Raw genomic sequence first — 25,158 nt, 5'->3', positions numbered from 1 at the left:
TCGTAAAAAAATGACCACTCGCTCGTCGGCGGCGGAACGATCATTACGTTGTACAAATCGCGCGTGCAAAGCCTTCCTTATGTGCGTACCTCGCGCGCGCGCGCGCACGGATGATTTAACTCTCGCTTATAAAACGTTATCGCGTTGTACTGGAAAAAAGATTTTTTTACCTACGTACTACTCTCGTGAAAATGTTTTTTTCGAATTTCATCGACACGCTCGAGTGCGTAGACTATGCGAGCTGCTGCTGCTGCTCGCTTTAAGTACATATATATATACAACTTGCTCTCGTGTATACAAGCACTTACACAAGTACGCGTACGCACACGAACACACATAAACACACTTGCGCGCGCTACGTATGCGTCAAGGTCGCTCGATTCAATCATCCGCGTATAAAAGAGAGAAAAAGCGGAGTAGTATTTTCGAAGAAGTAGGAGCATAATATTATTATTTTACTTTATTGTGTATGGCGCACGTCGTTGGTAAATATCGCGTTCGTAAACAGTTGGAGACACACGTACCATTCGAGGAGGAATGATGATGACTGGAGCCGGTGGCCGAATGCACGGCGTTGGTGGCCGCTGTTGCGACCTGCTTGAGGGCCGTTAACACCATCATCTTGTGGGCGAAGCGGTGCAGAGGCGGCGGCGGCGGCGGCGGCAGCAACAGACACGCACTACACACTATATAGGGATTTCTCGCGCACAAATTTCGACACGACTAAAATTGCCCGGGTGATTCACTCACTGCTGCTGCGCGACACACTCATAACTAACTGTTGTACAGGCCACTTCGCTGCTGCTGCTGCTGCTTTGCGCGACACATCTGCACATTAAAGGAGTTGGGCGCGCGCGCTGCAGCGAAGCTACTTAAATATTATATATATACCGCTGCACTGCACACGATGGTACTGTATTGTGGCGAAAAAGAGTTTGCGAAATGAGCCGCGCAGACACACCGACGTACGTGTGCAGGTATATAGACTGCAGCGCACGATCGCACGCACATAAACAGATATATAATACACACAGCACACGGACACAGACGGGTATAGGTAGAAGCACGCACTCCTACGCGACCAAGCGTATAAGCAGCGAGCAGCCACTTTTTTTGACTTTCTCTTTTACTCTCTCGCGAGCGATCGCGATGCTCTCCGCGGCCGCTGCCCCTGCTACCTACTGCTCCTGCTGCTGCTTTTTAAGAGAGATACACACAGCTCACAGACGTTCGTGGCGTGTTCATATTATAAGTACGAGGAGAGAGAGAGAGAGAGAGAGAGAGAGAGAGAGAGAAAGAGATTCGTGCAATGCACTCACACACAGGGAGAGAGAGACGGTATATGTACGTAAGTCACGAGGGTCTTTATATTCAACCTTCTCTTGCGCGTATTTTTGTGCAGTTCTGCTGCTGCTGCAGCCTGTACACTGCAGTCTCTCTCTGCTTCTCTTTGTGCTTGTGCCTTCTTCTTAGTGCTGCTGTGCTGGCAGGCAGCGGCTCTGTGCAGTTGCAGTCGTTGCAGCAGCACGGCACGGCGAGGCGCGCGGCTGCTTACGGCCGACCTCGGGAGATGCGTGAAAGGTGCAGCGGCAGCGGCTCTCTCGCGGCTCAAAAGCAGCCGTAATGTATGAATATCTGTGTGTATGTACTGCTCTTGCGAATATACATGTGCACAATTCACCAGCGGAGAGCGAGCGAGAGAGATATTATAATATTGCACACAGCGCACGGCACACAGAAGTATATAGCAGCAGCGAGCGAGTGTGCACGAGCTCGTGCGCAGACTAATAATTATATGAGTGAGTGGTCCTCTTTGCCCGATGCAACGCAATGTACAACCGCCGCACACATCTCTGAGCTGCTTGTCGGTTATGCCTGCTTGCTGCTGCTGCTGCTGCTGCTGCTGCTGCGGGGCTGTCGGCCTGCCGTTGCCTCTCGCTCGCTCGCTCGACTCGCTGCACTCGCTTTAATACATATAGATGTGCTGTTCTGCTGCTATATAACGATCAAATTTCCGAGTAATATTCGGTCGCTCTCCGCAGTTTATGGAACTAGGTGAACATTTGCGCTTTTGACGGCTTTACACGGAGCTATACACAAGCAGCGGCAGCAGCACGTCGTTCAGCATCTACAATAGCACGTTTTATCTATAATAACAATATAAGTATATCTATAGGTATATGCTATTCTTGTTTTGTGCGCTATAGTCGCGTAGTAGTAGTAGACGGACGCGAAGCAATTCGTCGATTTTCACCGCTTTCTCCTCGGCAAAAAGTCCGCAATCTTTTTTCTGCGCGCACAAACACTGCTGCTGTTGCTGCTGCTGCACGTACACGCACGTATATACACTGCACACAGACAGAGAGAACTGCTGCTGCTCCCCACTTTGGCTGTTTGCACACCCGCGCACAAGAAGCGCATCGAACCAAACAAAGCCCGAGAAATGATTTTCGCCGCAGGCAGAAGCGAAGCTGTATATATTTATTGTATATATTATACAAATTGCCGATTCGATCGATGAAAACAACTTTGACGTGTGGCGGCGCTCGTATATATAAACGCCGATGTCAGAGCGTATATTTAATTGAATTGATTTTTATAAACACTATACTCGATATGACTCCGATCGTGTGTCGCGTGAGCCAAAAGCGATCGACATTCGTTTCACTGATTACGAGAACATTTTGAACACAGGCGCACTTAGGTCCAACCGATTTTTCGGGCTGCAAATGCGAAAGATCGCTTGCAGTCTTTCCCTAGCAGTTTCGCCAGATCGACTGTAGCTCGGCTCTGTGCTGCGGCTTTTTTGTGCCGTTGCTGCTGCTGCTGCTGCTGCCTGGCTGCGATCGCGAGAGTGAACGAGACAGGCCCCCGTAGCCACTGCCGCCTGTCTGTCCGACTCTCTTATGTGTGCCTGTCTGTGCCTCAGAGCAGCAACAGCAGCAGCAGCAGCAGCAGTGAATCAGAGAGGGCCCACTAGCTCGCGGTGTGATACCTCTATATAGCTACATGTATGTATAATGTATATAATGTGCCACCACGGCGCAAAGAGTATAGAGAAAAACATGGAGCGCGTCACCGTCTCGTTGCCGAGCCGCCGCCGTTGCCGCTGCCGCGCTCGCGATGGAGCAACAGTGAGAGGCTTATAGGTATATACTACACACGTAGGCAGAGCACGCAGAGGTTCCCTCCACGAAGTCGACGTGATTATATATACAGGTATATAGGTACATAAACGCTTACACACATAGGAATTGCGATCGCGATGGTTGCAGCGCTTTAAGGCTCTCTCGCTCGCGATGCATTTGCTGTGCTGTGCTGTGCTGTTGCTGTTGCTGCTGCTGCTCTTGCACTGCATGCGCTCCGGCCTCGCGTTGTGGCGTGCATGTGCGTTTGTGTGCACACACAATGTACACACCGAGGCATTTTGCGCGCTCGATTGATAAAGCAGAGAAGAGCCGTGTGTAGCACAAGATCGGCGCATGGCGCGCGTATTAGTTTTGGTTCCGAGATTGAATTGTTAATTTTCGTATATTTACGCGACGCACTCGCGATGAAACTCGGAAGCTTATAGAAACGCACATTACGCGTAGCTCCAGCTAGAATCTCATCGTTATTTAATTTAGAGAAAGAGAGAGAGATGATGATGATTCGTCCTCGCGACGAAACTTAATCCACGTTGTAATTTATGCCGCGCGTTGCACGAGAGATACGTATAATGAAGATAATATACTGCCGCACTCTGCCTGCAGTGCGCGCGTATATATATGTATGTACGGAACTCCGCGTGTAATTTTGATAAGTTTCGACTAAGTCGTATCAGTTTGCCCCTGCATGCGCGTGGCTGTGTCAAACCGAGATTTTCACTTTGCCAGGCGCGCGCTCCTCTAGCTGCTACTACGCGAAGAGCTAACTTCGCAGGCTACTTTTCTTTGGAGATATACGTCTCCCTCTCTTCTCTCTTATCTTGTGCAAATTTATGAAGATTATGATTTCGCCTCGATTCAAATTATATAACGTCCCTTAAACATCCCATGTAACTTAGAGATAATATATTTTTACCCTCGCTCGTTCGCAAACTAGTTCGCACGATTTAACAATAATGTACTTACGAGAGGGGGTAAGCTTCTGCTGCTGCAAAATGAATGAGAGTATCAAAGTTCGTCGACTTACCTGAAACAAAAAATTAAAATTTCAAATTATTACAATGTTATAACGTGAATGATTTCGCAGGTAATCTGTACCGACGATTGTGCATTTATTATTATTATTATTATTATTATTATACGAGTGGACAATGTCGGCATAAAGCACAGATTATGAAGCCGTTGAAATTAATTGCGCGTTTTTGGGGCGGAATGAAACTCGATTTTATTATACCCTGCGAATTACGTGCTACGAACTCGATAAAACTATTGAAAACAATTATACCAAGTGCCAATTGCAAGGTTTCTCGTAGCAGCGGCTAAAAACGTCGTGTGGTCCTTAATTATGAAAAGGATATTTACGATTACTGTACATTTACGATGATAATAATTGCAGAGTTCCCTTCGATTTTAATTACAAATTACACGATCGACAATAATAATTTAATTGCCGTGAATACGCTTGCTTTGGATTTTCGAAAACTCCAATTGAAAAACAAACGAAAAAAAAGAACAAAAAAAACAAACAGAACGACCCGCGCGCGCATCGCAACGCGTTGTTATACGAATTGCGATCGCGTAAAGTACGTAACGCACATACCGATTTTAATTAACTTGTCAAGCAATGACACTATGCACATACGCACGTATTATATGTATGTAAGTGGCGTATATACATACGCGGGTATTTATTTAACCGGAGTGCCCCCGAGTTTTGCGCTTGGCTTTATAGATATATATACGCATGCGCCCGTTAATTCAGATGATGCATTATGCAATGCGGCGGAAAATCTAACGACAAAGTCAACAAGAAATTGTCCGTGATTAATGGCGCACTTTTACAATGAAACAAATCTCAAACCGCGCTTTAATGCAACGAGTCTGCGGGTATGATACGACATCCATTTTATGCACACGCGCACGCGGCACAGCGAGTGGTAATTCTCGACCGAGAGATAGAGAGAGTGCTGCAGGTTGCCAATATGAATTCTCTCATTAAAAAGAGCAAGTGTATACGTGCGCGGGTGCTACCGAGTGCTACCGAGTGCGTACCGCGCTAAACGCGCTCAATATAAATGACTCTTTCCGACGATTAATTTACGGCATTATGCAGCAGAGATCGTATCGAGGGACACTGGCCTATAAGCTGATATGTTTTTCCTAATTCGGTCGCTGCTGCTGTTATAATGTTATAACTCACGCACGTGGAAATATAGCACGGCTCATCTCGAAAGTTGTAAAACGATGTGTCGAGCTTTTGTATATTGCACCACATGGGCTCGGCCGCGCGCACACGCCCACGTGCAGTATAGCAGTGTGCCGCGCCGCGCATCGTTTTGTGCATACACGATGGCTTGCGCTGCTTGCTCGCTCGCTCGCTTGTGTGTCTGCATGACACGTAAAGGTACGTACGTACACATATAGGTACGTAGGCTGGCGCAACAAATCACGCTTAATTACAAGCTCTGGGTGGAGAAGGGAGCAGTGAGAGAGAGATAGAGAGAACTGCAAGGGGGCGTCGCGCATACGTATATACACGCGCGTATATACGTACGAGTTTATATAGGCTGGCTCGCTTCCAAGGTTCGCGTCAAGAGACGAGGTTATCGCACTATTTTCTCGTGTAAGCGCGTATATAGGTATATATAAACCGTGTATGTAAAGTATATAGGCGCGAGTAGGTTTTAAGTTCAATTTTATATCGTCCGGAGAGAGCGTCGAGTGTGTTATAGCGTACACGTGCTACAATCGAAGAAGGATCGCCGTGTGCGCGCACTGCATAATACTGATCGCTCTCGACTACTCCGGCTAGCTCTCGAAACTTAAAGAGGATGTTCGGAGTACCTTCAATATCGTCGATTTTTTTCATGCCAACGACGACGACGACGACGACTGAGAGCGTGTCGTTCCGAAGCAGCGCAAGCACACAGTAGATATTTATGATATCTCAATTCCCGTACACGAGTTACATTAAATCGGGGCAAAAGAGCTCCGAACAAGTGCTGTGCAAAGCTCACCGACGTGTGTCTTGTTTTAATTCAATTTTCCTTCGCAATAAATCCGCAGTGTGTAACAGCCGAGTGCTCTAGCAGAAAAAAAAAAATAGCGCACGCCCCGAAATACCCGATAAATCGAGTCCCTCTCCGTCGACTCTGCGTGTAAAGGCAAGGCGACGCTTTCAATTTTGAGACGAGCATTCGATAGCAGCAGCAGCAGCAGCAGCGTTTCACCAGAAACGCCGATTGCAACACGTTCGAACAAACAAACACGTACACACAGACACAAACACAAATACACGTACACGGTGCAGGTACAGCGTACTGGCAAATACTATAGGATAGTGTACAGTTATACACGGGAGTCAATGGCAAGTCTTTCTCAGCGTCTCTAACTTGCCACTGCACGTTGAAATTTACAACAGCGCTCCCATGGTGGCGACAATTACAATTACGCGTGTATACACACGTAGAGAGAGAGAGAGAGAGAGAGAGAGAACTGCACTGCTATATAGCTATACGCGTTATGTATAAACTCGAGCAAAGTTAAGTAACAAAAGAGGAAGGCAGAACGCGCGCGCGCGTTTCCGCTCGTCAGTCGCTTCGTCAACTGCGCGATATAGCAGTCGAAAACGAGATAAACAAAAGTTTGAGAAGTGCATATAAACACACCCAGCCGCACGCCCACGCATACTCGCACACACACACACACACACACACACACACACACACACACACACACACACACACACACACACACGCAGACACACAAAAACACACAGACACACGGAGTATAGCAGATATAGGTATATGTGTACAATGGCTCAGCTATACTAGCGCAAAACGTACAAGCGCAGCCACGTGAATGCAAGGATAAATACTTTGAATGCGGAGAATCGAAAGAAAGAGAAGAATAGGGCGAAAAAAAGAAGAAGCTTGCAGCCGCCGTCTCTCCTGTGGCAATATAAACGCTAATTCTTTGCTTTACCACTGTGTGTGCCGCTGCACTCCACCGTACGGTATCGTGTATACTACATTCGCTTTATAATATATAACAGCATCTCGGATAGACAGATAAAGCTCTCTTTCTCTCTCTCTCTCTCTCTCTCGCTCGCTCTCTCGTCGTAACAACAAACCCCGTGTGCACATTTCAATGCAAGAGAGAGAGAGAGAGAGAGAGAGAGAGAACTCCTGTCGCACATTTATAGTCGTGTGCTGCCGCCGCTGCAGCCACAACGTGTGCGAGCTTTGAAAAGCTTCCGCGCGCTCACATCGACTACTACTGCTAGCTAGACTACCACTATGCTTTTAGAGCTCCGGTCTAAGCCGATGTAGCTGATGCAGTAGCGGAGCAGCAACGTGTCCTACCTTTTCCTTTCCGTTCCTTCCTTGCCTTTTTTCCTAGAAACGCTCAACTTCCATGTCCTTTCGCTTTGTCACCGGGGCGCGTGCACGACCGCAAATTTTTCCCTCGTTTTTTTCTCTTCTTTTTTTTGCTCTTTCTCTCTCTTATCTCTTTCTTTGTACGAAACACACCCTCCGGACGTAGAGAGAGAGAGAGAGAGAGAGAGAGAGGGAGTGTTAGATAAAGAAAAGCGAGCGAGATGCACTTAGAAAGAGTTTGTTGAGCGCTTACATGAATATAGGTATATACACAAACACTTTTGTGGCCAGGATGAGCACGGAGGAGAGAGTATTGAATCTAGGGGCTTAAATCTCAGAGAGAAATTGTGCACGATTGGATGGCCAAGACCTATCCAGCGCCGGGCAGCCGGGCAGGCAGGTCAGCGGGGCTTTGACGCGTTGACCGAGCAGTAGCAGCAGCAGCAACGGCAGCAGCTTCAGCATCAGAGAACTGTGAAGATCTAAGGACGTCCCGTTGAATAGTTGAAATATGCTCATAGAGAGGGAGAGCCGCGCGCGGCATTAAGCGCGTTTCTCTGTAAGTCCAAGCGCTTGGCTTTTGAATATAATCTAATGTTACGAGACAAATGCCATATTGCCCGAGTGTCCGTTCGTTTAGATGATTCAAAGCTACAATAACGTTCGTGCGCGCGCGCGTGCGCTGCGATAACGACGAAACAGAGACCATTAAAATCCTTTGCAGCTCTGAAGGATTTTTGCACGCGCATTTATATACCTTATATACGTATCGTATATGCACGCGCTCATACAGAGACGTTATGTACGTATACATAAACGAGAGTGAGTAGTTTGCCCCAAAGACCTTTAATGAAGTTTTACGCAAAAGTTTGTCTTCCAAAAAATACACACGACCTTAATTAAAAGTTTTCGAATACTTGCGAGAGATAGAGAGAGCCAGCCAGCGTCGAGCTTTTTTCATATATACAGACTAAACAACGTTGTGCATATGGTACATGGCCGCGTCCACGATCGACTTTGCACACGCAGTAGCATACGTAGTACCGTAGTTCGAGTTCAACGATTCGAGCAAAAAAATTAGTCGATGAATAAGTAACGCACGGAATAACAAAAAAAAAGAAGGAATAAATGTACCTCATTCGCTTATTTTGATCACAGTCACGAACATAATGGCACAGGCGTACGAAAAATATGTGTATATAATAGCACCACTGGGACCACATTATAGAGCACTTGCACTGCAGGCAAGAATGAGAATGAAAATTTGCACGCGGAGAGAAAAAATAACAACGAATTGAACATATGCGCGGCACACATTCGAACTGTTGCTGCTGGCTGCTGCTGCTGCTGCTGCTGCGAATCATGGCGCGCACGTGCATGTGGCACACGGATGCGCGGCGCATTTTTGTCGGAAAAATGTCGAGGAAAAATGTTTAACGCAGCTGTACGAAAAAAATATAACGTAAAGCGAAAAAAAAAGAAAGGAGGAGGAAGCTGTGAATTAGGAGCGACGCACTAATAAAAGTACTTGTACAGTTTCTGAATTTTTGTGAAAAAAAAAAAAAAATTATTATAATATTACGTGTAGACTTTCTTTGTACGCAATATTAATGATTGAATTTCTATCGATGTAAAAGTAGAAAATGTAGTTACGTGGTAAACGCGTCTTTCTCGTAATGCCTCCGCCTCTCGCTCACTCAGTCATTGTTACGTTTTATGCGCGCATTTAGTCTCTCGAAGAGAGGAGCGCCTCGAGGCACAAGTATTCGCTCGCTACGTACGGCACATTATTTATTACCGAGGCACCTGTATGCTGCTGCTGCCGCTGCAGCCGAGTCAAAGGCCTGGCCCGAGCCAAGCCTGCAGTACTGCACCCATTACCCACAGAGAGCAGAGAGACGTAACTCGTCACGCAGCTATTACTACTCGCGCTTTATGTACGGCAAAAGAAGAAAAAAAGTAGCAACGCCTGTCTGCCTGCCTGTGCGCGTATCATTATCGAATTTTCCGTAACGACGATGACTACGACGACTGCAGTGCACTGCCGAGCGACGTCGACTACGAGTAGTGACTTCTTTTGAATTTTCGTGCCTCTATTGCGTCATTTTCTCGCCTATTATTCGTAGTATATCGAGTATCATGCGCCCCCGCTCGTGTCTTCGCACGACAGCTAGCAACGCAATGATGCTCACTCGCGGAGCTTGGCACATACTACTTGCCTACTTCATAATACGCCGCGCTCGTTCATGCATGTATAATACGCAGCTAGCTCGATTGTATACGTAGGGGTGCGAGCGTGTGGGTCATTGTATCGCGTCGGGTAGTAGAGTACCACCCCCGAGCTTGTGCGCACCCAACTATGTATGCTGCGATCTAGTCGTATAATATACGCTAAAAGCCAACACACGTTGCGCACGAGCTCGCCTATATGTATGCATACAGGTATTATAATTGCCATTACTTTCGTGCATAGCTATTATGTACGATGTGCAGGGGGTTAAAAAGCTTTTGAATTCATAATTCTGAAAACTGTTTTCAACTCAGCGACGGTCTCGAAGCAACTTTGCTCACCTGCTCTTTGTAAATAAGTGCGATCGCTTCATCATTTTATCGAATAACACATCGACGGGTATAGGTGATCGTAGAATTATTACCACTACGGGGTTAAAGCTCTTATATAGCTCGAGTTGTGTATATTATATATATCACATATACGCTTCGATTAATTCAGCCGCAAAACGCGTACGCCTTGTTTTTCAAGTAGCCGAAGAATCTGACGTAGGGAGCAGGGATTTTTCGAGCTTGCACGCGCGCCACATTGCACAATGTGTCAAGGTCGAGAGGAGAGAGAAAGAGAGGACGCAAAGTTCATCAACTTGTAGATAAATAAAGCTGGAACTTTAATGGATTGCGTGTATACACACTCACACACACACACACACACATCCGAGATATCATTAATTATTCAGCTAGTGTAAACACACGTACACGTACACGTACACTGTGATATAAACCAATATTACATTACACTATACACTTACTTATTGCTAAGTAAACTGCAATATCGATGTACACATTGCAAAGTAAGTATGGCACTAGACGGTGATGGTTGGTGCGTACTCTACCGTGGCATTAAAAGCTCTACTATGAAAGTTTGTGTTATATGTACTTGAGAAATTTTACTTTAATTTTTCTTTTCTTTCTTGACAGAAGTTAGAATTTATTCTAAACACTGTTAAAAATATTTATTTTGAAATTCATATAAAAGTGGAGAAAGTTTGTTTCCTTCCCGTATAGGATAATTATTTTATTTAAAGTTCATGTAAAAGCATTAAAATTATTGTGATTTAAATGGAATACAACGATTTTTTTATGAATCTTCGCATTCAATTGAATTTATAATTTTAAATATATAATATTCTATTCGATGCGTACTAGCAGCAAGATGCTAATTAACAGAGCAATTAAGCAATATCGTGCCAGTTTAATTTTCATTCGTCACAATGCTACTTCGATGTACCGCTCACTAGATTCTCTACTCGATTCTTGGCATTCGATTTTTATTTCTATCAGTATATTTTGAATCCTAGAGCTTCAAAAGTTTCGATTTTTTTTATTTTTTCTTCTACATAACGTCCCGAATTAGCATTGTGCCAAAAGCAAAATCTTAAATTACTTAGACCTGAAGTTTTGATAACTTTATTTTATACAATTATGTTTTCTTGCCACTTACAGATTTACAGATAAAAGTACTTGCCATCTAGCGGCGAAGGCATTAATTATGATTGAGTTTTCATAAAATTGTTGTACGATTAACGCAAAACTAAATCAATATTTAAAAATTTCAAGTGTAGAATAAAGTCCTTGTCATTCATAAATAATGAGCATATGATTAAATTTTTCTGTTTTTCTTTGTAAAAAATATAAATCCGTATTATTACCTTAATTTTCAAAGAAAATTTCATGTGAATTTACTTTTGATAAAATTCAGTATTACTTACTTAAATTTTAATGTCTGCATTTTACATAAAATTTGAATTAAATTCAAGGTTTTTTTAATAGTTAATAGTTTACGTAATGTGTAAGCAATCGAGAAAATGGAAAATCTTGTATTTGTTGATTTTTCCGATCCAGAGGCAATGCTGTTTACGAGAGGGCAAAAATTACAAACAGATGGAGAAAATGAGGGTAGAAGTAATTTTCTTGATTCTCCTTTTTTGTGCAGGATTATCGACGTCAAAGAAATCCTCTTAGCCAAGCTGCTCGCGAATAGCGAAAAAGCCAGAATCAAGCTCATTAAATGCGATCTCGCACCTACGTATAGCGAGTACACATCTACTTGGAAGGGAGATAGAAATCTCAAAATGAAAATTGCACCAACACGGATAAGTGTGTAAATAGATTAGGAGCCTGGGTGCGCGTGCGTTTTCAAACGCACTCAATCTCGCGGAGCAATCTACATTTTATTATATCTCAACAACGAGCCGTCTTATCTAAGTATATGCGAACTAGCTGAAAAAGTAAAATTCAACAGAGTTTTCAGCTAATAGAGTTGATCATGCTTCGATCATTCGAGCGCCGAGAATACGTGCGCTACTAATCTTCCGACATTATACCAGAGGGCGAGTTTTGTGCGCCGCACTCATGGTAAGTTAACGTCAATAACATTGAGAGTATTCCGCTTACCACAAGGCAGTGGTGCGGACCAGAAGTAGCAGCCGCAGAGAGTCTGCAAGTTGCAAGAATTGTCAGACGTGCTGCAATTATACGAGCCATGCGCGCGAATGTGTCAGTGACTGGATTTCGATTTGTACAGTGCCGGAGTTTCGCCGTTGCCTTAGGATAAACAATGCGACGTCAAACGCAGTAGCGGCGCGCGGTTCTTTTGCCTCGCAATTGTACGGCATGCGCTAGCTCGAATTATACGGTGTACCGACATGGTCGAAGAGAAGAAGAAAAAAATTTATTCCTTTTTAACCTGCAGCTTTCTCGGTACATGCATATAGGTATGAGCTCGCGCAAGTCTGCGTGTGTGTAAGTGTGAGGTCGTATTTTATAAAATTTTTTCATTGTGCAATGTCTCCCTTTTTCTTTTTGTTGCGTACTGTGCTTATATGTATCTCTTTTGAAAAACGCTGTATGTTTTCTCTGATGAATGCCCTGTGAAATCCTATGCGATTGTTGAGATTTCAGCGATGTCGATTTTTCTTTCTTTAATATTTTATAATATAGAAATATCAATTTGATCGGTTACCGTTTAATTTGAAAGCATTGGAAAAAAAGCTCTTTCGAAAGTCTATTTTATGACGAATAAAGAAAACCTTCGGTGATTTTTTTAAACTTCCACTCATTATTTCAATGTATTAAAGAGCATTTCAAAGTTATTCAATGTACCTTTTTATCAAACTAACCACATTGTATGCATCATCAAAAATCATTGAAGCTTAAACGCAACGTAATCAAACTCGAGCAACTAATTCCATTACGAAATATGCCCGTAAAATTATTCAAATTGGATCGGCAACTGCATGGCTATACAAAAATAATAGCGGTAAAATGCGAGTGCTCGGCAATCGCGAATAGATAAAAATAAAAAAAAGAAGTTAATGGAGATATAAGGTACCTGAGGTAAAATAACGATATGGCTCGAGCGAGAAAACACCTCACCATTTTTTCCAAGGGAATATTTCACTTCGAACCGGAAATTTATGATTTTTTATCGGTACGTCGTATATAGCGTGTATAAAATGTAAGTGACGAGACTATACGTTAGAGCTGCGACAAGACCTGACTGCTTGCCTGGCATCCGAGAGAGACTGAGAGATTATCAGAAGCGTGTATGTATGTATGAGCGTGATTGAAGAAAAGATCTAGGGTGAATATTATTCTATGTGCGGCAAAAATTGTTATATTCGATAGAAAAAAGGGATTATACTCGTACTCGAGATCTTTTTCTTCCCTATATGATACAGTAAATTTTTACTGTAAAGTCAGTAATTTTTAGCATAAATGTAGCAAAACCTGTAACCACCTTAGTGCGAGTATATAATCCACTTTTTCTATCGAATATAGTAATTTTTACTACAGACATTTTCGTCGTGTAGATGTGATATTTCTGCCGTCGAGAGCACTTTGCGAGCGTGCAAAAAGTAGAGAGCATTAGAATCGGCAAATCCAATCTATCAAATGGCGTCGAAATGTTTTTTTGATCCCAATAATGATGGCCATGTAATAAACCTTTTAGGGATCGTGAATGTGGATTCGGTAGAAAAAATGCTCTTCCAACTTGCACATTAGTTGTATCCTAATGGAGTCGTTTTTGAGACTTGAAACTTACACAATTTTTTGCCGCATCTACGTAATGAGTCTTAGTGAATCTTTTGCCGATTGCCCACATTATCTTTTTCTAGCTTTCGAATGCTATTGTTACCGAATAAAATACTATTTTACGCCACCACCACTAGATGGCGAGTACCTTCATTTGTATTTCTAAAAGTGGCTAAAGGAGAATAATTGTATAAGTCAAAGCAAAGTTATTACTTCACAGGAACATTATTGTATTGAAGAATCCAAAATCTCTTATAAAAAGTATATGCCAAAAAATACTTATTAGCATAGGTTGAATACTTCAGGTTACTTATTAAACCTAACGGAACCTCGAAACAGTTTTTTGAACAATCAATATCATTATTGGTAATAAACGCAACATAATTAAATATTTATAAATTCAAATTCAAATTGAAAATAACGTTTAAAGGTGTTTTTACATGGTTATTTGAAAGAATTTTACATAGTCGAATAATAGTCATTGAATAACAAAAAAATGAAGCATTTTAGGTCTATAAATATATATGAGCATTTCTACTATGGTTACTCAGAACACATTAATATCTAAAATTAATTTTTACAATATTTACAATGATGTTTAGGTTTCTCAAAGCTAATCAAAGACTAGTACATATTTACAAGTACAAAAAAGCACACTCAGTTTCGCATACGTCTAAGAGAGATTGATTTCTGATAATGTGCGTTTTGTTTATTTTACATGCACGTTATACCAGGGAAAGAAATATGTCAATACCGTTGAAATTTGCGTATAGATGCAGACGACACGTGGTATTTATTCGAGTGCGGGCTTGATTGCATTGTATTTTTATTCTATTTTATTTGAAAAATTCGTTGCGCAAGCCTCATTGTGCAATACGGGCTCGTTAATGCTCATCTGCGCGTGAGGAACCTACATACGCGCGCACGCGCACAGATAATATGCACAAAGTTACACGGGAAATTTGACGCGCATTCACTAATTCCCGTTGGAATTTGTGCTTACGCGGGCAAACATTTAACCCGGCATATTTTTTTTGTGCATCATCGTGACCCTGGAGAGCCGAGAGACGCGCCCGCTGAAAAGAATAATCATTTTAACGAAATTCGTGCACACGTACATACGCGCACACTCGCCCATTGCGACGCGATGGTGCTTTTTTGTATTTTTGTTTTTAAATTTTATTCGATAGAGTGAAAAAATAGCAGCGCAAACTTTTTAACTCGCTTTCGAGTTTTACGTTATGTACACGCGTGAATAGAAATTGATTTCAATTATTTGCTTCGGCGTGCACTAATTCACGTCCTATTATGATACAGAGTTTAATTAGCGGAAGTGCTCGGTAAACTACTTAGTGGCCGTAACTGAACGATTTCCAATTTTGTTCAATTATTTGCAGGAGTAAGAGAGAGAGAGAGAAAGAGAGAGGGTAAGGCACAGTTCAACGAGTGGCGGATGTAGATCGAGTTAGCGCGTTTCACACACGGCTGGTGTACGCGTGAGTTCGTTAATACATGGACATTTTGATGAAAAAAAAATATTTTTCACTGGAGCAAAATAAAAAAAACAATGAAAAAAAGCTCGTTGACGTGCGTGTCTCGTGAAACGAGCGCGCTCTTTCCCTCTCTCTGTCTACTGCTCGAAATGTATGCAAATTCTTTTGAATTAATTTTAAAAAGCTGGCAAAAAAGTGTCGAGAAAATGACAAACTCATGACCTTGTTTCGAGTTCTATCAAAACGAGAACTTAATTGTTTTATTCATTTAATAAAAAGTACGAGCTGCACTGGAGAGAGAGAGAGAGAGAGAAAGAGAGAGAGAGAGAGAGAGAGAGAGTGCAGCTCGTAATTAGCTATAAAAATGTCAGACGCAGTGTGCCACGCTGTAAGTGCATGCGCCATAACAAATAATTTTACGCGGAGATAGAAAGAACGAGCTGAGAAATGACAAAATTAACGTCTCATAAAGCAACGATCACGGTATAAAAACAATAGAGTTCGCCTTCGAACAATCTCCTCGAGCCGTAAAAGTTACTTACTCGGCAACGATCGTGCCATCAGATTAAAAAAATAAAAAAGAAAAGTCTTTAACATGCATCTGCATGGTAACGAGGCCGAAATTCTAACGTCGAGCCAATGGGCTAGATTTGGGCGCGCCAAGACGAAATACAGCGCGAATATAGGCGATGCATCAGCCGAGCTCTCGACATCGAGGCTCGGTTTTCTCGGGTAAACGCAGGGACGGGATATAGCTCTTGCTGCGCCTGCTCACATGGAGCTTCGATCATATGATGGGTGCGAGAGAAAGAGAGAGAGAGAGAGAGAGGATAGAGAGAGGGCGAGAGTAGCACTAGAGCAGTAGACACAGCCCCACCCCATCACTGGCCGACTGGTATATTACGGAGCAATATATGCAGCCTCTCATCGCTTGCATCAGCTATATACATCAGAGCCACACTATATACGTTTCGGGCAGGCGATCGACCTGGATATGCATTTCGTTTGGCCGATTTTTTTCTTCTTCCCTTTTTTCGACTGCAGTGTAATGCTCACACAGCCACGAAGCCACCGCCGAGCGACATCGTGGATGCAGTATATGCGCTTCATTTGGCGCTTGGTGCATGCATGTACATGTGCTCCGATCGTCGCATGCAAGCTCAGTACAGCGTACGTAGTAGGTAGAGTGCAGAAAACCGGCCACGGGGACGCCTGCACGGCTATAAGCGAGCGAACTTTTTCCTATATTATACACTTCGATGTACTAACTGCAGCGCACAGAGCCACAGCATCAGCAGCATCAGCAAGTCTTTTATTTCGAAGGCAGTAGGGGCGGCGAATTTGTCGGATGAAACGGATGAAAGGACTAAAACGCGCTCGTGCGCCTAGTTTTGCTGTCTATACTCGCGCGCGCGCGATGCTGCTCTCTGTAGCAGCTTCGTCTTTATAGATATACTAGGTGTATATATATATGAATATTGTACTACGAATCCATCTCTCTCTGTGCACAATACATTTCTCGCTCGATGTACCACTGCAACAGAGAGAAGAGAGACAGAGTGAGAGAGAGAGAGAGAGAGAGCTATGATGTGGCTAGCAGCAGCAGCAGCAGCACAGCTCTCTTTCTTTCTGGCTTTCTTTTTTTTCGCGCGCGCATACACACACACACTCGGGCTCTCGTCGTATTCTATGCACGCGATGGAGAAGTGAAGCCGTCTTTTTTTTCGCCCAGTCTCTCTTTGGATGGATGGCTAGAAAAGAGGAGCATTATACACTCGCGCCCGTATATATGTGTGTGTACGGATGTATGAGAACACCGAAAGCTCTGCGCTTGATTAGTGGTCATACGCCGCGGCGTATACCAGGTTTGCGGCTTATACTTTGAAAGCTGCTGCTGCTGGCGTTGTGCTACGTGTGTCCGCTTTTTGGCAAATTAAAATTTAACCGATGAACTTTCGATATCTAGAGCTCGCGCCCGTAGTGCACGTGTATATAACACACATGTAGCTCGTAGCAAATGTGCACCTGCAGCTCTATACGAATTCGTTTTATTCTTTTTCATTATTTCCGTTTTTTCCTTCATTTTTTTTCATTGTTCAGACGGTAGCGAAATTAAAAACGCGGCATTAATTATTATCGGCGATTGTTTGCCAGGAAGCTGCTGCTGCTGCTGCTGTTGCTGCTGCTACTACGCGATATTTTCCGCGTGGCAAAATTCGCGCGAAATATCGCGTGTCCCACTGCTCGCGCCACGCCGCGATGTACATGAATGCCGAATGCGAATTTTTACGGGCGCACTCGCACAAGCTCTCGCGAGCGCGTCACTTTACGACATGCTTTACAAAATATATTTTTCACGTGCACATACATACACGTGCTATATAACATAAATAGGCGAACGCGTGCGCTCGAATAAATATTGCACGTATGAAGCCTGTGCGCTGCAGCAGTATACGCGTACATAGGATAGCTGCGTGGCGCGCGAGCCACACATATAAATACGAGTTTGGCTGCTCCGCCGCCGCGCGCGGAATACTCGCGAGCGTGGCGCATGTAAATTCGACTTTACACCGTAATGAAATTTGCCTAGAGCCAGGTGCGTACTAGTGTACGAGTAAAATCCGAGCTTTAATTAAATTTTCGCGCACGCGCGCCATACTCCGCGCGCAAGCTCCTCGCGCCTAATTGTTTAAACTACGTCGAATACTAAATCCCTATGTGTATAATTGAGAAACTCGACCCTCGATCGCGCGCACATGTATCAGAGTATGCGCGTGTGCGGTAAAAGCGAAAAATTTTTCCTTCGCCGCAACGTTAAAAAATTATTTATCAAAGTATCATACGAAATGAGGGGGAAGCTTCGAGAATTTGATGATGCGTTGACTTTTGTACGTTTCTCACGATTGAAGAGGGAAAGAGAGACGCTTACAAACGTACACACACATAAGAAATATAAATCTCGTGCTCTCCGATATCGTCAACATGCATGCAACGTGTGCAGCTCGGACTTTATACGTCGCTCTTATATATAGCTGCTGCTCGCTCGGCGTAATTTTAATAACCATGCGATCTTCCTCTCTCTCTCGCTCTCCCCATCGCTCTTTCTTTCCTCAAAGCACAAAAGAACGAGTGCGGACTATATATATAATACACGAACACGAGCAGCATAAAGCACCGGAGCTTCTCAGCGCGGCAATAATAGCAGAGGCTATGTGTTTACGTTGGAGTCGCTATTCTCAAGACGACAGAAAATTGCATTTTGTTTACGTTACACACAAAGAACTCTCCTCTCTCCCTACTCTTCCTCTCTCGACGAAACGCGACTATAATACATAAGTCGCTAATGTATTATAGCAGTTGTGCATACACGTTTTATATATCTATATAGCCTCGACAAACGCATCGTACTCAGGAGAGCAACAGACAAAAGTCTTTCGTAATAATTACGGCGCGCGCCAGGTAGTTATAGGTCAACGCGTCGACGCAGCCGCGGCTACTGTCACGTGCAGAGCTGAGTATTTGCGTGCATCGTCGTCGGCGCGTACACGTAATGCTGCGTATGCACACTGCACGGACACGCACTGAAAAATTTGCTTAGTCTCGCGCTTTTGACATTCCGCGTCGTCGTAATAACGTATGCTATATCGATCGAGAAATTTCATCCGCGTGGGCATCGCGATCGTAACTGCACCGGCGCGAATTCTCTCGACGGGTATCGGATCAAAAATATATTATATACGCCGCTGCTGTCGCGCTGCTTCATATTATAGACTAACGACTAATCGTGCCTCCTAAATCATCGCATTAACGCAACTCCCTCTGTGTCTCGCGATAATATAAATTACGCGCACCTCATAGGCGCATGGGCATATAGATCGCGGAGCTGCATAAAACAAACACGCAGAGGCAAATCGACAAATTAATTGCCTCTCGCGCGCTCATTGATTCTGTTTTATTGCTGGACGGCAGCGTACGTATATGCCCACGTACAGACGCACGGACGCACGGACGCACGGACACACGCAACGCGCAACACACATATTATAATAGCTAACGCGCGTAGCCTGCCTAGCTCTCTCGAGTGTTCTAGCTCGATTACAGCCGAGCGCAATAAATCGACTGCACGGTAAATGCATGCGAGCATAATAGCTCGGCTGTCTCTTTCGGAATAGGCGAAATTATTACTCAACGCTTGATATTAATGTACGTACAGCGCACGATTTACGCATCGAATTTTGCCGTATATATACCGAATAGAACGCGCGCGAGCGTATTCGAAGTTTTCTTCTTCTATACGTTGCTGTAGCGCGCTCGGCTAATTAGCCATTCACAAGATTCGATACTCCCAAACGCAGACGCGCGCACACAGACGTACACGGGTGCTGCATGCTCACACGACGATGCACGCGAGATAGCAAGAAGGAGGAAGTTGCTATCGGGTATACGTGCACACACACACACACGTCTCATACCTGACTGATGCGTAATCAGAGGAAAGTTGCGCAGAGTCCATCGGTAGCCAAACAGCCTGATGTCCCGTGCATCCGGCAGCCGATCTCTCATTCCCAATGTCCATTTCACGGACGAAGCCAGTATCGAACTCATTTCTCATTCGCGTCGAGAGCTGCACGCTCTACACACTCGTTGTTCATAAAGTCGAAAAGCTATTATGTATATTTCATCGAGTCGACCATGCCGTGCACTCTACACTCCAAAACTCACTACTTCCTCGACTCGAGGAACATTTGTATTATGTAAAAACACCGAGGCGAGTGATTTATTTTGCCCGCGTATACGTAGGAATTATATGCAGCTAGATGATCGCGGCTGATATATAAGATGTATTCGCGTTGATATACATAAGCAGACGCGCGCGCGAGCGCAGAAAGAAGCACCTGGAACACACACGTACGCGGCGGTGGCGGCCTTACGATCCGAGCCTGCGATGGACGAATGAGCGATGATGTGCGGAGAGGCAAGACAAAACGAGCTGATGTCTGCAGCTCGCTAACACACACACACACACACACATACACACACTCATTTGCACGCATACGTGTATCGCGTCGTTTTCAAACTGCACACGCAGGCGGTGCAGTGCGATTCGAAGCTGCTGCGAGCGGTGTTTTGTGTATGTGCGCGCGCCATCGACTAAATATATATACTAATGAGGAGAGAAGTAGAAGAAGCAAGCAAGCAAGAGAGAAACGCCTGCAAGTGTGTCACGCTTTTCACACCGCTGCTTGCGCGCTCGCTCGCTCGTTCGCGCACTTCTGCCGATTTTTATCCAATATAATGCTTCGAGCTCTAGCCTCCGGTTTTTACAATTTCGTATTTTATTGTGCTTTAATGCGCACATTTATGTAGGTGCTATAGAGACACTACTGTCGCTCCGATATCGTCGATTCGTAATATAGCTTGCCAATTTTAAATTCCACGTAGCTGCTGCTGCTGCTGCTGCTGTTGTGCCGTTTAAAAATCTCGTCTTCGCTGCAAATATTATTATTACTCTTTTTTTCTCCTGAATCGACTTGGATCTGACCCCGCTACACTCCGATTAATGCAGAGTCAGGATTTTTTTCTTTCTCTCGCTCTCATCTCAAACTGGACGTATTATAACCGTTTCTTTTTTCTTCGTCGCACGCGCCAGTTTCTTGTATTACAGATTAACACAAAAGTGGCACACGTATCACTGTAGCGCAGCGCGTATCATAATATGACTTTTCAATATGTGTGCGCGATCGCTCGTCTGCTTATTTACCTCGCTCAAGTTTTGAAAGGGGGGCCAGAGCGGCAACCGAAACGGCAACTAATGAATTTTTTTTTCGCATCGTTCATCAGCCGTTGTTTGACGGAAATAAGTACGACAGTCTCGAAGAGTGGATAATTGTTTTTCAAGCGGCGCGCGCGTCCACACCACGCAGCCAATTAATCATCTCGATCTGTGCACGCGGTGGAGCTATATATTGTATCTCTCACTCACTTTGCCGAGCTCGGTGTATTTTTCGAAACGTCCGCGGCGACTGATTATTCTGGCATTTTTGAAAAATAATTGACGATGACAATACAAATAGCGAGCGAGAGATGATAAATAGATGTATAATTACGGATAGCGATTATCGAAACTTGGTCGTATGCAGGCAGGCAGGCAAGTTAACTCGAACGCGCCAAGAGATCAAAAGGTATAAAGTGTTAGCGAGAAAATTAAGGACGGGCGCGCCCGTGCGAAGCTTTGCTTAATTTCGCGTAATTTATATAGCAGATACAAATTGCCGAGAAACTTTGAGCTTATTTTAAACTACTTAGCTACCTGGTGCCTGGTGAATGTGTACGTGTGTGCGCGTGTGTATGTGTGTGTCTGTTGCATGTTTGTATGTATGCTACGCGTATACGTATCTGTGGTATATATGAGTATGTATTTCACGACCAAGTTTTTCTTAATTACATTTAATACCGGCTAACGTAATAGCTCGGCCGCTACTGCCTGCCGAGGCGCCTCGATGCAGCGCGCGCTGTTATGAAGTCGGACAAATTAAAAATTTCCATTAAAGAATCTTTCTCTTTCTCTCTTCCTATCTTTCTACTCGCGAAAACTTCGGAGTTATGCTTCGCTGAAAAGATTTTACAGCCGTGTACCATTCGGAAAGAGTTCATGATACGCGCTGCTGTCTTGTAAATTAAAGCGCAAGAACAAAACACACTCGTCGTGAAAATTCCACGCTCATTTCCGAAAATTTCATTTAAACTTTTTGGGGCTGAATTGAATTTGTATGAAAAAAAAAGAAAAGAAAAGAGAAGAGAAATTATTAACTCGAGAGTCGCTGCATCATGCACGCGCGCAGCGGCTCAGCGAGTTTTTGTTTAAAGCGCGTTGATTTCATTTATGAAAAGTCGAGTTGCGTGATGCGCACGTACGTATACATAGGTATATAATAGACGTCACGGCGAGTGAAAAATCCATGCCAATTGTGTTTTAGCGAGCGAGAGAGAGAGAGAGGATAGCGATCCTCTCGGCACGACCGTGAGCAGCAGCTCAGAGCGGCGCGCATAGCAATTTTCGCACGTATGAGCTATGCGCGCACTACACAGTGTATATGCGCACACACGCGTTGAATTATTGAATCGTTGAGAAATGACATTTTGATGAGCCGCTGACGCGCTGACAAAGAAGTATGCACGCGTATAACAACAACAGCAACAACTCTCTGCGGTGCATTAGCCGAGTGATATACATCTTGTGTGTATTATGCGCGATGACCCAGTGCTACTACTTTTTTTATGACATAATGTTTTATTCGGATTTAGAGAGAGAAAGAGAGAGTAAGAGAGGAGAGTCTCTGTATATAATATGCATGCAACAATGGCACTTTTCCAGAAAAGATCCATTCATATCTCTCTCGTCCATTCAGTGGAGCGCATTACGAGTCTATACGTACAGGCCATTTTTCGCACTGTCGCAGCAGAAAAATATGCAGCATTATTGGATCCGGTACACCGATCCAATAATGTAGCCGCTCCGTGAAAGACGCGCGCGCTAACTTTGGGAAGTATTTGTTATTAGTTATCGGTACCTCCCGGCCAGATGGGCTGGAAACAATTACTACTCTCGGACTGGATGCGCTTGTACGTGTGCGTGGGTGGGTGTATGTAAGCCAGTATTATTAGGCGAGTTGCGTTCGACTTACCGTTATTGGAGCGTGTCTGCGATTGCACCGAGGTGGGATTGTTATTGGTTTCGGAGCTGCAGGTGGTCGAATTGGTGGTGGCGCTGTTGCTGATGGCCGCCGCCGCCGCAGCTGCAGCTGCAGCAGCACCGTTGCTCGTCGCCGTAACTATGATACCACCGGCGGCGAGCTGGCTGGCACCCACGAGCGAGCTCGACGACTGGTGCTGCAGCAGCAGACGGTCGGAATTACTGGCCGTGAGCTGGCTCGGGGTGAGCGCGGCCACGCTCGACTTGCTCGTCGACGTGGACGAGATGTTCGACCAGGGGCTGCAGGTGTCGCAGCCTTCGGCCGAGCGCGTCGACATACGACAGCAGGACCAACGCTTGCCGCTCCAGAAGCCCGTGTGGAAGCGACCGCTCAGGCCCGGATTCTCGCTGCAAACTGCGAATAAACAAACAAAAACAGCGATTACATAAGTTCTGATCTCTTCGCTTGTTTTTTCATACTTTTATTATGGCATTTGATTTTTCTTATCGAAATGAACAAACTTTTTCTCTTGACGGGGCGATTTTTAATTAAAAAATCAATTACAAGTGTTATACGAATGCATTTACTGTATTATATATACGCACGGACTGTATGGGCAATAAAAAATTGCACTTTACGTGTCGAATGGCTTTATTAAAAAGACACAGCTTGTCCGGTGTTATACGTGCATTGGCCGTTTTAATATCGCAGCAATTTTACGTTTGTTCGAATAAAAAGAAAAGAATAAAAACATGTTGACGCGAGTATTAATTGCAAGCTCGAATCAGCTATATTTCACTTGCGAGAATATGAATTACAAAACTAGCAAGACGAAGTTTTGGGAAAATACACTGATTTCAACTCGCATTAACGAAGCGATAAATATACAACGCAGATTGTTGTAAATTTACTAAGAGAGCATGTAGACTCGAAAGTAGCTCGCAAACTTGAGCTTTGTGCCTGCATCCAGATGCACGCGGCGCGCTTACAAATAGCTATCCCTTGACGCACTACAATATACTCCTTGGTCTTTTGTGTTTACTGCCTAGCTAACCTGTGATCGTATACGTACACATGTACATGTACGTCTTACACACAGCGGACGTGTGTGCGTAGGTGTACGTAAAGTGGGTGTGTGTGTGTGTGTGTGTGTGTGTGTGTGTGTGTGTGTGTGTGTGTGTGTGTGTGTGTGTGTGTGTGTGTATTTGAGAGGAGCTAGCACATCGCAAATACACAAACAGCCTTGAGACTACTGCACACTACTGGCTTGCACTACGTATTATATATAAACCTCTCTGGAGGGTCTCGAGCTGGGGATTAACCCATCCGACAGCTAGCGCGAGTCATAAACGCAAGCTTTAACTCTGATTGACGCATGCGGGTCGCGCTCGCGTGGGCAGAGACTAGTAGTAGCAGCCATTGATTTTTAATCGGACCTAAAGGTGCAGCAGCTTCGCGTTCGATCAATTTACCCCTAGCTTCTCAAAGTTCCTCTTGGGGCTCTTCATACCGCCGAAAATTCAGTTTACTATTCAAACGTGAAAGTTCGGCTTGCGAGAGTCAAGTTTTTAAAATCGCACGGGTGCAAGAGAGAGAGAGAGAGAGAAAGAAAAGAATGATTTTTCTCCGTCGAAAAGAGAGAGAGAGAGAGCGAGACGCATTATTTTCGCATGCAAGAATTTCCGGAGCTTAATAAAGCCCAGAGTGGAACAAAAGATCCCCGTCGTGTATAACTCCATTATATATCTTCAGTCGATAAGGAAAAAGGAAGAGAAAAAAAAAGTGGGTTTGCGGTAGCGTGATGTTGGATTAAGAACGATTTCTGTAATTCGCGCCGGCTCCAAGTTTGAGTTTCTTTGTTCAGCTATTTGATTACACCTCACCCTCTTTCGCAGAGAAGAAGGAAGAGAAAATAAAGTTTAACTTCGAAAATTCAATCTAAGTTGAATGAACTGACACACTGAGCTTTTTGCGATCTCTCACTCAATGAAATGAAAACATTTCAACCATGCGCAGGTGTACATGAATCAATTTGACGTGCAGGAGCATCAACTGCCGCCTATTCGTCTCTCATTGATTCATTAACTTTGGGATGATTGAAATTTTTAAGCACTCTTCC

The 25,158-nt window shown here is 44.2% G+C and overlaps 2 protein-coding genes across 10 annotated transcripts in view; one reads left to right on the top strand and one right to left on the bottom strand.

The window, feature by feature from the left end:
• Nucleotides 1–25,158, top strand: part of LOC106657740 (hepatoma-derived growth factor-related protein 2) — a 95,269-nt gene that overhangs the window by 29,045 nt on the left and 41,066 nt on the right. The gene's annotated exons all lie outside the window — the stretch shown is intronic.
• Nucleotides 1–25,158, bottom strand: part of LOC106657739 (tyrosine-protein kinase Btk29A) — a 99,941-nt gene that overhangs the window by 41,490 nt on the left and 33,293 nt on the right. For 2 of the 4 annotated variants that reach the window (XM_023462611.1, XM_023462612.1), the window contains exon 5: nucleotides 23,031–23,453. In XM_023462611.1, coding sequence (XP_023318379.1) covers nucleotides 23,031–23,453 — 423 coding nt within the window. Of the gene's footprint in view, nucleotides 1–524; nucleotides 2,421–19,817; nucleotides 20,314–23,030; nucleotides 23,454–25,158 lie in introns of those variants that run through there. The other 2 variants (XM_014379402.2, XM_014379403.2) reach the window with 2 other exon arrangements.

The sequence above is a fragment of the Trichogramma pretiosum genome, unplaced genomic scaffold, assembly GCF_000599845.2.
Source record: "Trichogramma pretiosum strain Unisexual culture from Peru unplaced genomic scaffold, Tpre_2.0 scaffold79, whole genome shotgun sequence".
Lineage (NCBI taxonomy): Eukaryota > Metazoa > Arthropoda > Insecta > Hymenoptera > Trichogrammatidae > Trichogramma > Trichogramma pretiosum.
This window is presented reverse-complemented; position numbering and strand designations above follow the sequence as displayed.